We start from the raw sequence: 10,659 nt of genomic DNA, 5'->3' as shown, positions 1-10,659 counted from the left end.
CGCCGATCCTACGCCAGAGACTCGAGCACTTATATCCGACCTCTACACTGACTTTGGAATTCGTCTGTACTCATCGTCTCGAGAACCCTTATCCATGGCGGCTTTTAGCCTTTCCGATTTTACTCGACATTACAATAGTGAGGAAAACCAGCAGATGTATGAAGCGCTCCCCTTCAAGGAGATGAAGTTGTACTCCGTCTGGAACCTTGCCAGCTACCTCCTTAAGCGTGCCATTCCCAATAAACCCAAGAGTTGGATGTATGTCTTTCCTTAGCTAGAACTGACAATGTGGCCACTAACTGTGACTTAGGACTCGTTACATGCTAAGTAAATGTCTCTGGAAGATGTTCAGCTGTGATGACTCCGTCAGGGGCACATCAAGGCATATTCACCTTGATGATCTCCTAGATTCTCTGCTCGATGCTATTGATGCACTGCCCCAGAAGAGGGATTCTCGGTCCGATCCTATCTTCGAACCTCACTATAAGCTCGTATCTATTGTTCACAAACTCGTGCACAGAGGAGTAGTTACGGTACGCAACATCCCCCAGGGTTGGCTTTGACCATGTGTGAGCGGCAGTTAACTTTTCTTTCCAGCCGGCTGAAGGAAGCAAGACTCTTGTGGCCACTCCTTGGGCACGAAAGGTGCCACCTCCGGAGGAAGGTGCCCCTTGGAAGCCATATATATTGGCTGTCATTCGAAACTTGAAGCATGCCGACAAATCGAACTGGCATCATCGCATGGCTGTCAGGGTAAGTCTAATCATCTGCACTATCTATTAGCTGTAGCGAACCAAGGCTTACCTGGACTAGGCTGCACATATCACCTATGATGATGACAAGGACGCTGCTGCAGCTGCAGGAGCCAAGGGTGAACTTACACACCAGATATTCACAAAGACAATGACGATCCAGGTGTGGAGGCCTGAGAATGAGCGTCCCGGAAGACACTTCGTCTACACGACACGATACGTGTATTTCTTCGTGGCTCTACTAGAACAGCTGGATGATCGTGCAAGCCTCGACCAACTACTTCGTCGGGTCAGGAAAAAGCAGGGCGATTTCATCAACCATGCCAAACTATGGGAAGACCTCTGTCTAACCTATGCACGAGTCATACGAAAAGCAGGAAACATCAACGAAGGACATGACGAAAGCGTCTTCAAACCCATCGGATGGGACGAATTCGTCGCAAACACAGCTCGCCTAGAAGGCCTCTCGCAGTTAGCTCCAGAGAGCATAACACTCCTCGAACTTCTTCGCGATGCCGTCGAGCTGAAGAAGTTAAACAACAACCTCATGAAAGTCTCCTTGTTAGAAGACCTCATCGCCGACATCTACTCCCGCCTATACGAGGTCAACATGCCCAACGTCATCGAACAAGCGAACGAAGAAAACAAAGAGAAGATGAAGGTAGACCACCTCCTCATGGCCAGCGATGGCGCCGCAGACACCCCTACGCCCCCGACTTCCGCGCCTGCATCCGAAGCCCCGGCACCCCGTGGCCGTACAAAGGGCATTGCAAGACGGGACATACAGAAACGGGCTGAGACAATTGTCCAACGCAAACTCGCGCCTCGCGCTCCTGTCGCCAAAGCACCAACCGCTGCAGAAAGTGAACCATCCCACGCCATCGGCGCAGTCACTTCCGCTCCCGCGCAAACGAAGGATACAGCTACGTCCGCTGCGGCGGCTGATGAGCTGGCCTCGGGGCAACAAAGCGATATCCCCAATAGCTTGCATGACAGTGCCGATGATGAAAGCGAGCTGAGTGAGATAGATGATGAGAAACTGTCTAAGCTTGCGGCAGAGCGCAGCTTGTTGTTCCCTAATCTACAGGATAGGGGATCTTTGGATCCGGAGGTGGAAATGTCGGCTCCGGCCAGCGCTGATGGGGATGGAGCTAATGAAGCGGCTGGCGACGGGGAAGAAGACGGTGATAGGGATGAAGATGCTGATCTTGGTGATGAAGGTGAGACTATGGTAGAGGAAGGCGAGGAGGGTGCTGAAGGCGATGAAGGCGAGATCGACGGAGAGGGCGAGGGAGAAGACGAAGAAGATAATGAAGCCGCTGGGGAAGAAGAAGCGCTGGGGGAAGGTGATGGCGAGCCTGAGGGCGAAGTTGACGGGAATGAACCCAACCAAATGGAAGTCGACGAGGGAGGCGAGCAACCCGCAGCTCCTGAGGTTGACCAGGAAAGTGACCATGTGTCTGATTCTGAGGCAATGGATATCTGAGGCGCTCAGACTCTAAAGCTTTTTTCATGATTTCACTGATATCTCAGGACCAACTCCTACGGCTGCATGATTTCTATCATCTGCTTCTAATTTGCTATGGTAAAAGGCGTTCAGGTGCGAGGAAGTATACGGTAAAGGTGGTATTTTAAAATGTGTACCATAAACAAGAATTAATATTTATACATGAAATGTCGTAACATCACAAGCCAAAGCATAACGCCCATGATCCTTTTCATATAATGTACAGTGAATAAGCGTTCCAATGTGTCAAGTCAAAGAAAGATGAACATGGGATAGGGCATGTCAAAACTTCAATCCGACTTCACGGAATATATCATCAGGGGATTTAGATGTCTTCCTCGGGGGCGAAATCCCATTTGCGGGTTGCCATCTTTCTTAGCCTCTTCCCAGGGGAGTTCGCAGGTGGAGCAGGAGAGAACATGCTGTCTGCAAGCTTCAACTGATCCATCCGCTGGAGAGCCATGTCAATGTCACTTTCGCGACCAAGAATGTTGGAGTTGCGAGACGGCTCGAGCGTATTCTTGGATTTAGACTTCTTTGTAGGAGACCGGCACATCAGTTCACGTTCCAATGATGTAACCTTGCTGCGAAGCTGGTCAATTTCAAACTCCAGTTCTTCCACCTTCTCATCCTTAGAAGGCTCGGGATCTGTATGGACTAGGTGCACCTGTTAGTTTGACCACAGACTATCGAGGGATAAGGGAAGGCGTGGAAACAGTACCTTGGAAGCCACGAGACAATAGTTCGATCTTCTTATCAAGGTGTTCATCGTTATGGCCAGCCTGCAACGATCAGCGATATTGTAAAAGTTGTCTACAAGTCAAGGTGCTCACCTGTTCCTCCAGCGCAATTTGCCACTTCTTTCTCTCTTCTTCCATCCTCTCATCCATTTCGGCCCAGCACTCTTCGCGCACTTCCTGCTCGATCATGAGACATGTTTCTTCGGTAGATTTCAGTCTCATATCTAATTCTACTCTCATGATCTCTTCTTCTGCTAATCTCACGGAAAGTGCCTCATTCTCCTTCATCAGTCTGTTGATTTCGGCTAATGCTTTGTCGAGCTCTTCACTGGTTGCCATATTCGGTGTAGAGCGTCCGCTAGCAGAAGATTTGCGAGGTTCAACTGTAGCAGAGAAGACAGACTCGGTCGCAGATGGAGCCCGGGGCACAGTGACTTCCCGCGCCAACGCCGAATAACGCAGGATCTGCGAAGTTGCGTTGTAGTCCCCGAGGGGATCAGCGGTTACTACCATAATTGCCTTCTGCGGGTGGCGATTGGGACCAGACGTCTGATTAGATGATGGGAATGAGTTTGAGAATAGTAGCTCGGTGAGCTTGCATTGTCTGAATGGGACCAGCGCAGTCTATGATAATTAGCAAGACAGAAGCGGACGCTCGTAAGCGTGAAAGTAAATCATACCTTCCCCTCTTGTATCTCACTCTGCATTTGTAAGCATTGACCGAGATACATCAGACTTTCGTTGATTTTGCCCGCTTCAGCCAGGGTAGATCCAGCTGTTTTGGCGGTTCTTGCACGCTCGGAGCCTAGAACACGGTTAGCATCGTTCCGATATGCCTTTATTTGTCACCTTACCAGCAAGATCTGCCACTGTGAGAGTGTTGCCCATCCATGTTTCTTCTCCCGTTCTCTTGTTGCGCATCCTTCTCTTGACTTCGAGACAGAAGAATCCATGGCTTCGGGAACTGACACTGTTTGCGCCAGTACCTGTGACTTTGCGCTCAGTAAGTCCGACTTCGAGGATGGCCAGTGCCTCTTCGTAACTACTGCAGGCTATTTTGCGTAAGCCCGCGACAACCTTTCTGTCGGGAGATCCTTCAGTAGACTTGAAAAGGAGGGGTCTTCGTCTGTCCTTCTGGGTGGTTCCCCCTCGCGATACGGTACTACCTTGGCCTGGCACTATCGCTGGCGACAAGAGGTCAAAGATGCGGTCATTATAGACTTCATACATTGACACCAGTACAATATATTCAGAGTTAGGGTTCAGTTCCAATGTGAGGTGGCTAACATCGGGCGAACGAGGTGGAACATTTGGCCGCTGGGGCAGATTACGTCGAGGGAAAATAATGGCAGGGGCCGGTTCCTTTAAGTGTTGAGATTGTTTAGCGTGATTCAGCTCAATCAAGGTAGGCTGAGTGTATGAAAGTGCAAGGGAAAAGCCAGGGACCATTTGTCTAGGGCTCGCTTTGATGGCGAGATTTTGGCTAAGGCGGCTCATGTGGCTCAAGATTGGGGAATATCCATTGCGTAGGCTATACACCACATTTTGGCCGCAAAAAGGACTTGGACAGGGGACTTGAGGGCGCAAAACCAAGGACCTGAGCAATTGGCGCTGGGGAGGGAAGCATACCGTCAGAGGAGTCTGAGCTCTGGAGGAGCTCATTGGGGTCTGTGCTCTAGAATTCCTACCACGATCGGCACTTTGATCTCCGTACACAGCCTCGAGAAACGTCTGTGCCGTGAATATCTGCGATTCTGACTGGTCCGACGACGCAACTGAGGACAAAAGGAGGGGATTGATAGAATTATCTGGTGGTTTGATTGTCGATGCTAACGATTTGAAAATCACATCGAGACTCATCTGGGTGAGGCCTCTTTGGGTCTTCGAGCCCAAGATGGTGTGGCTCTACATGGCCGTCAGCGCCGCTTCATATCTTGCTCCGTTTGATCCCACCTTTCCACTTCCTGTCACACCTAATGTAGCGACCAAGCCATCCCTTCCCTCAAGCAACACTCCCCGTATAATTGAATCGAGTCCCGTGTCCTCGAACACACTTAACTGAGAAGCCGACTCTTCGAAAACCTTGGTAAAGCCAAATTTCTCAACTGCCCGCTTTCTAGCATCGCTTGGTGGTTGTAGAATAATATGAGTTGCCGCTGGAGCTGGAGCCTCTTGGCCAATTTCAACGACATCTTGAGATTCAGGATACTCGACTGTTAAGCATCGTTCAACCTGGTCATCTTGCTGAGAGATGGGCGGACGAAGGCGGAGGTACACCTGAAATAGTGACGATTGAGAGGGTTTCGCTGGATTCATAGCTGCGGGTCCTTGTCTGTCGGCTGTTCACATAGGAGGAGACACGACAGCAACAAGTGGGTTAGTATCGCTGTCTCCACGTTGGCCTGGTTAGTCGGATCGTGATAACGTGAAGCAGTTGATGGGTTTCCACTTTCAGATGTCATGTTGAGGCAGTCATGCCCCTTTAGGTTAGTGTCATGTTGCCCAGGCAACTATCCTCATCAGCCGAAATGGCGTTCATGCCCCCTTCATCAGGCCAAAATCCAGCATCCCGAGGTGCAGCCCTAAGCAATACCACTTTTGTTACGTCAAACAACACACACCTCATGCATTGTCCACTGTCAGGGTCTGTTTTTCATGACTTCGAAACTCTCTATACGAGGTCCCGCCTCGTGATAGCCTAGTACCTCCTCTGGTCACTTACTTGGCTCAGCCCTTCTCGTATTCGTTAAGCGGAGCCACAAAATAGATGGTGACTAGCGAAGTCCATGTCACCATGCATGCGCCCGGTAGTATATTTCGATCCTCATTGACGATCCCAGACGTAATAAGCCTCCAGTGCGATTTCAGATGACAACGAGTATGGCATTTAAAATTAGCCTCATTTCCAGAAACTGTTCGGTTTGGGTAAGATAAATTGCTTAAACCAACCCAGAAAGAACGGTACCCACTAAATCCACCTCTACCACAATTTAGATTGAGGCTGGTCTGACTGTGTCATTGGGCACTCATTGAGGCTTGTACTGAACGTGAACCAGATCCAGAACTATTTTCCCCTTTCCTATTTAGGCCAGCTCGTTTTCGCTTGTGGCTCGTTGATAGTTCCTCGAAGGCCGGTTGTTGATATATAGATAGCCATAACTTCTAAAACAACAATTAAGAATTTAGACTGTGTTTATCATTTTGGTTGTTTTCCAAGCCATTATCAAGTATTAGTATATTTTCTCTCTCTATACGAATTTTTATATCTTCAGTGCTAGCTAAGGACTATGATCGATAAAAGATCGCCCTACCGTATGTTTCCCCCCCGACTTGCCCCCAACAACTGTTCATCGCTGACTTAGCAAACACAGAGGAGGGAAGCCTCTGGTACTATGCGCCAAATAAAGGCGCCCCGATCGCTTTTGCAATTCTTTTCACATTATCCGGTATAATGCATGGCTATCAGTGCTTGTATGTTGGACATACTGTATCACCGAGGCTCGAGACTGATCTTATTCCTACGAAGCAAATACAAATCCTGGAAAGTAACAGGCCTACTACCTTGGTCTGCTTTACTCTTCACAGTAGGGTTTGTGATGCGTACCATTGGGGCATTCGGGCATTGGGACGATCTGGGTGTTTTCATTTCGAGCACTGTCTTCCTTTTAGCTGGGCCGTAAGTCCTCTTTACGATAAATGAGTGATTGAAAAAGCTAACCGAGTGTCAGTCCTGTTTATGAGGGAGCCAACTTCTTCACTTTGGGCCGTATCCTATACTATATCCCGTATCATTCTCCAATTCATCCTGGTCGGGTGTTCACCACATTCATTGCAATGGGTATCGTGATCGAGATCATAACAGCAAATGGAGCAGCATTGGTTGCTAATACGAGCAATCCCGAAAGTACGCAGAATACAGGCAAGGCTTTACTCAAAGCTGCCTTGATCTTGCAACTCGCATTGATGGCGGGGTTTGTTGCTCTGGCTACCAAGTTTTACTACAACTGCCATCGCGCTGGCGTTCTGAATACTAAGGTCAAGAAGGCCCTTTATGTGTTGTATTGCAGTTGTGCACTCATCACCATACGCACTATCTACCGAACTGTTGAGTATTTCACAGCTGCAAGTCTGAACACTAGCAACATCGATGATATGAGCCCTATTCTTAAGGATGAATGGTTCTTCTGGGTATTTGAGACAGTCATTATGTTCTTTAACACTACCCTCCTCAACGTCTTCCATCCCATGCGGTGGCTTCCACGTTCAAACCGAATTTACCTTGCAACGGATGGTGTGACTGAAGTGGAGGGACCCGGTTACGAGGATCGTCGGCCATTTTTACTTACTCTCTTCGATCCTTTCGATATAGTCGGTATGGTCACAAAAAGGGAAAGAAAGAGAGGTTTTGGGAGGTTGACCAGCAGCCATCAACTAGGGTCTGAAATAGTTTATGTTTTGTTTTGCTTTGCTTTTGCTTTGCCTTGTTTTGTCTTGGTTTTCGTTTATTTCCCTGTGCCATTCATCGGATACCATTCTGTATAGAGATAGCCTCGATTATGATCATGAAACTGAATTTGGAAATCGACTAGTCCGTTGGTCGTACTATTATTTTCATATGGGGATGTTGTACTATAGTTCATGTTTAGTCCAATCAAAATGCACGGTTGGGTCTGCACGGAAAAGCTACCGAGAGCCGCAATGGAACCACATGGCCTTTTGGTACGGGCAACATTGAAGGACACCTCTCCCTTGCCCAACCGGCGGACAACCACCCACGAGCAGCCGTCTGTTGAAAAGCGTAACACGGCTAATACATACTACTGAGCGACATTAATATCGGACGTGTTATCTCTTCATACCACCGTTACCCGCGAATATCCTCTCCTTCGAACCCCCGAAGCTTCGTCCGCCGCGAATCACAGGCATAAGCTGTTTCTCAACTCGACCGTGAACAAACAATTGAACAAGCGCCTTTATTCTCAATATTTCGGTAATTGAATCGACCTCGTCCCTCCGAATTAGGTCGCCAAAATGTTGTCATTTCTCTCGTCGAATCTATCCACGCCCGGCAGTCACTTGCCCAGGCACTGAACTTCGCGCTGGTGCTCTCTACTGCATTCATGATGTGGAAAGGCCTCTCCGTGTTCACCGCATCCTCCAGCCCTGTTGTAGTTGTTTTATCCGGTAGTATGGAACCGGCATTCCAAAGGGGAGATCTACTTTTCCTATGGAATCGAAGCCCGCGAGCTGAGCTAGGCGAGATCGTCGTCTACAATGTCCGGGGCAAGGACATCCCGATTGTGCATCGCGTCGTGAGAACCTTCCCAGAAATCGAAGGAAAGGCGAAGAAGGTGAAGGAGATTTCCGAGTATGTCCAGCCCTTTGTTCTCTTTGATGCATTAAGTGTCACAAGAATCTCATCACTAACGGATCACCCCTTGCCCGTCTAGGTCCTCACCGATCCCCAACAACATGCTTCTTACTAAGGGCGACAACAACATTGCTGACGATGTTGAGCTGTACGCGCGAGGCCAGGACTATCTCAATCGCGAGGAAGACATTGTTGGCAGCGTACGGGGGTATATCCCCATGGTGGGATATGTGACTATTTTGCTCAGCGAGCACCCGTGGCTTAAGACAGTCCTCCTTGGAATTATGGGATTGATGGTCATGTTACAAAGAGAGTAGTAGCACTTTTTTACCATTGGAGTTCGGCAATGAGTACTGCTGACATCTGGTTGTTATTTCCTGGGTGATATTGATTCAGCGTATTGTGTAGACGAGATCCTGTGCATGGATCGCGGGGGCGGGTAATTATAGCTCTAATAGTAACGCCCGATGCAACCCTGGGGCCATAGTGCACACTGCACAGCAAATAACGCGGCAATAATAGTACCCAATAGTCAGAGGGGTCCACAGATGCCATCCTAGCAAAATTGAACGCATAGCTTTGCCACCATGAATTGTGCGCAAAGGACTTCTTTTCAGCGGAGGGGGTCATAAGCGCCAACAAAAAGGGGATGAAAAGATGAAGCCCGTCCCTGCTAAATAAAGCAAACATTCAATACGCAAGGCCGCTCTGACGTCGTCCATTCATTCAACTTTCCGCCCCGCCTGATCGGCTCGGCGGCCCCGCCAACTGCTTGAGCTCGAAGGTGGATGACTCGACTTTGGACAACACACTCTCTTTAACGCTTGCGGTCCTTTCAACCCCTGCGTCAATCTTTAGTCACACGGGTTCTTTGACTGTGTATCAGTTCTGGGGTATTCTTTATTCTTCTAAACAAGATCCCCCAACTTTCATCATCTAACCCAATAGAGCTCCGTCTATTCGAGAGCTATTACCCTCTTTTTGAATTTTCCCCTCCTACATTTGCTCTTCGGGCCCTCCCAAAAAAACAACTTGAAACGATGGGTAGCAAAAGAATAGCCAAGGTATGCACAAGTTTCACGTCTCGTCCTAGATAGAGCTCCCAGTGATTATTCATCAAACAGAGGGGCTAACAATCAATTTACTAGGAATTAGCTGAGCTCACAGCGTCTCCTCCAGAGGGCATTACAGTCGAGCTAGCCAACGAGTCGGATATCTACCAATGGAAGGTTTATATGGACGGCCCAGAAGGTTCACCGTATCACGTAAGTCTTAGGAGACGGAAGAGCTCCTATCCTGCTTTGATGTTAGCGCAGTGAAACACTGACCCGTATTCCCCTGAATCAGACTGGCAGATTCCTAGTCAAACTCAGTCTTCCCACTGAGTACCCCTTCAAGCCGCCATCCGTTTCGTTCGGGACCAAGATTTACCACCCCAATGTGACCAACGATGACAAGGGCAGCATGTGTCTGGGCATGTTGCGGGCTGATGAGTGGAAGCCTAGCTCCAAGATCGCAGCGGTGCTTGAGTTCGCGCGTCAGCTGCTCGTAGAGCCTATGCCTGATGATGCTGTTGAGGGCCGTATCGCAGAACAGTACAAGAATGACCGCGCACGCTATGACGAAATCGCACGGGAGTGGACCAGGAAGTATGCGATCGCATAGGGTGGTTATCTAGAAGCGCGATTACCAGGCTTAACTCCGTGATGCTGCTCTCGGAGGGAGATTCGTTGACCGGACAATATTTCATCTTTGAAAGGTGAGGTACCTGGCTGGCTTTACGTTCAAGCTGAAAATAAGAAGACACAAGAGTACATATCCGCTACTGCCATTATTTCATTCGAGCCAAAATCTCATTTGGGGGACTGTAGGGACAGGTTTGGGAGTTCTCATATTCGATGTCTGTGCCATTCATTAGCATTGCAAATCTTTTCTAGGACAGGGTCTTACCTTGCTCCGCATGTGAATACTTCAGGTTAGAGTCATAGAACCATCCAAAGAAAACAGGGGTCTTTACACAAGTTTATGTTTTGTACCCGTGAAGGGGTCAATCATAGGTACATCACCATTAGTATGGGGAGAAAATGCTGAGGATAAACGTACTACACTGCCAGTTGTTTGTAGCTTGTATACCATACAGGGGTCCAGTAGGCATATTGTTCGGAGTGACCGTAAGGAACACGTAGCGATCACTTACTATTGTATGTACTTCCAATTGATCCTACACTCTAAAATCAGTTTTGGCTCGACTATCATAGATCAACAAATCATGTTTACAGAGATGGTTCA

The 10,659-nt window shown here is 48.6% G+C and overlaps 3 protein-coding genes across 3 annotated transcripts; 2 read left to right on the top strand and 1 right to left on the bottom strand.

The window, feature by feature from the left end:
* Positions 1-2,238, top strand: ANOM_007268 (histone transcription regulator 3; the record flags this gene model as incomplete). The annotated part of the gene is made up of 4 exons (XM_015552524.1): positions 1-258; positions 311-533; positions 598-753; positions 814-2,238. Coding segments are annotated over 4 exons (1,998 nt in total), but the record flags the coding sequence as incomplete, so codon positions are not given.
* A 198-nt stretch (positions 2,239-2,436) lies between these two features.
* ANOM_007267 (kinesin family protein) lies at positions 2,437-5,315 on the bottom strand (the record flags this gene model as incomplete). Its single annotated transcript, XM_015552523.1, has 6 exons — positions 2,437-2,916; positions 2,981-3,041; positions 3,093-3,623; positions 3,680-3,804; positions 3,854-4,904; positions 4,953-5,315. 6 exons carry the CDS (start codon positions 5,313-5,315, stop codon positions 2,585-2,587), a joined length of 2,463 nt encoding a protein of 820 aa, XP_015405240.1. The 3' UTR covers positions 2,437-2,584.
* A 971-nt stretch (positions 5,316-6,286) lies between these two features.
* ANOM_007266 (uncharacterized protein) lies at positions 6,287-10,093 on the top strand (the record flags this gene model as incomplete). The annotated part of the gene is made up of 8 exons (XM_015552522.1): positions 6,287-6,311; positions 6,371-6,470; positions 6,526-6,675; positions 6,728-7,371; positions 8,022-8,367; positions 8,450-8,570; positions 9,519-9,635; positions 9,718-10,093. The coding sequence occupies 8 exons, from the start codon at positions 6,287-6,289 to the stop codon at positions 10,033-10,035; spliced, it is 1,821 nt and encodes a 606-aa protein (XP_015405239.1). The 3' UTR covers positions 10,036-10,093.
* Positions 10,094-10,659: the final 566 nt, after the last annotated feature.

This window comes from Aspergillus nomiae, assembly GCF_001204775.2.
Source record: "Aspergillus nomiae NRRL 13137 chromosome Unknown contig00215, whole genome shotgun sequence".
NCBI classification, from domain to species: Eukaryota; Fungi; Ascomycota; class Eurotiomycetes; order Eurotiales; family Aspergillaceae; genus Aspergillus; species Aspergillus nomiae.
Note: the sequence above shows the minus strand (reverse complement) of the source record. Positions and strands in the feature narration are given on the sequence as shown.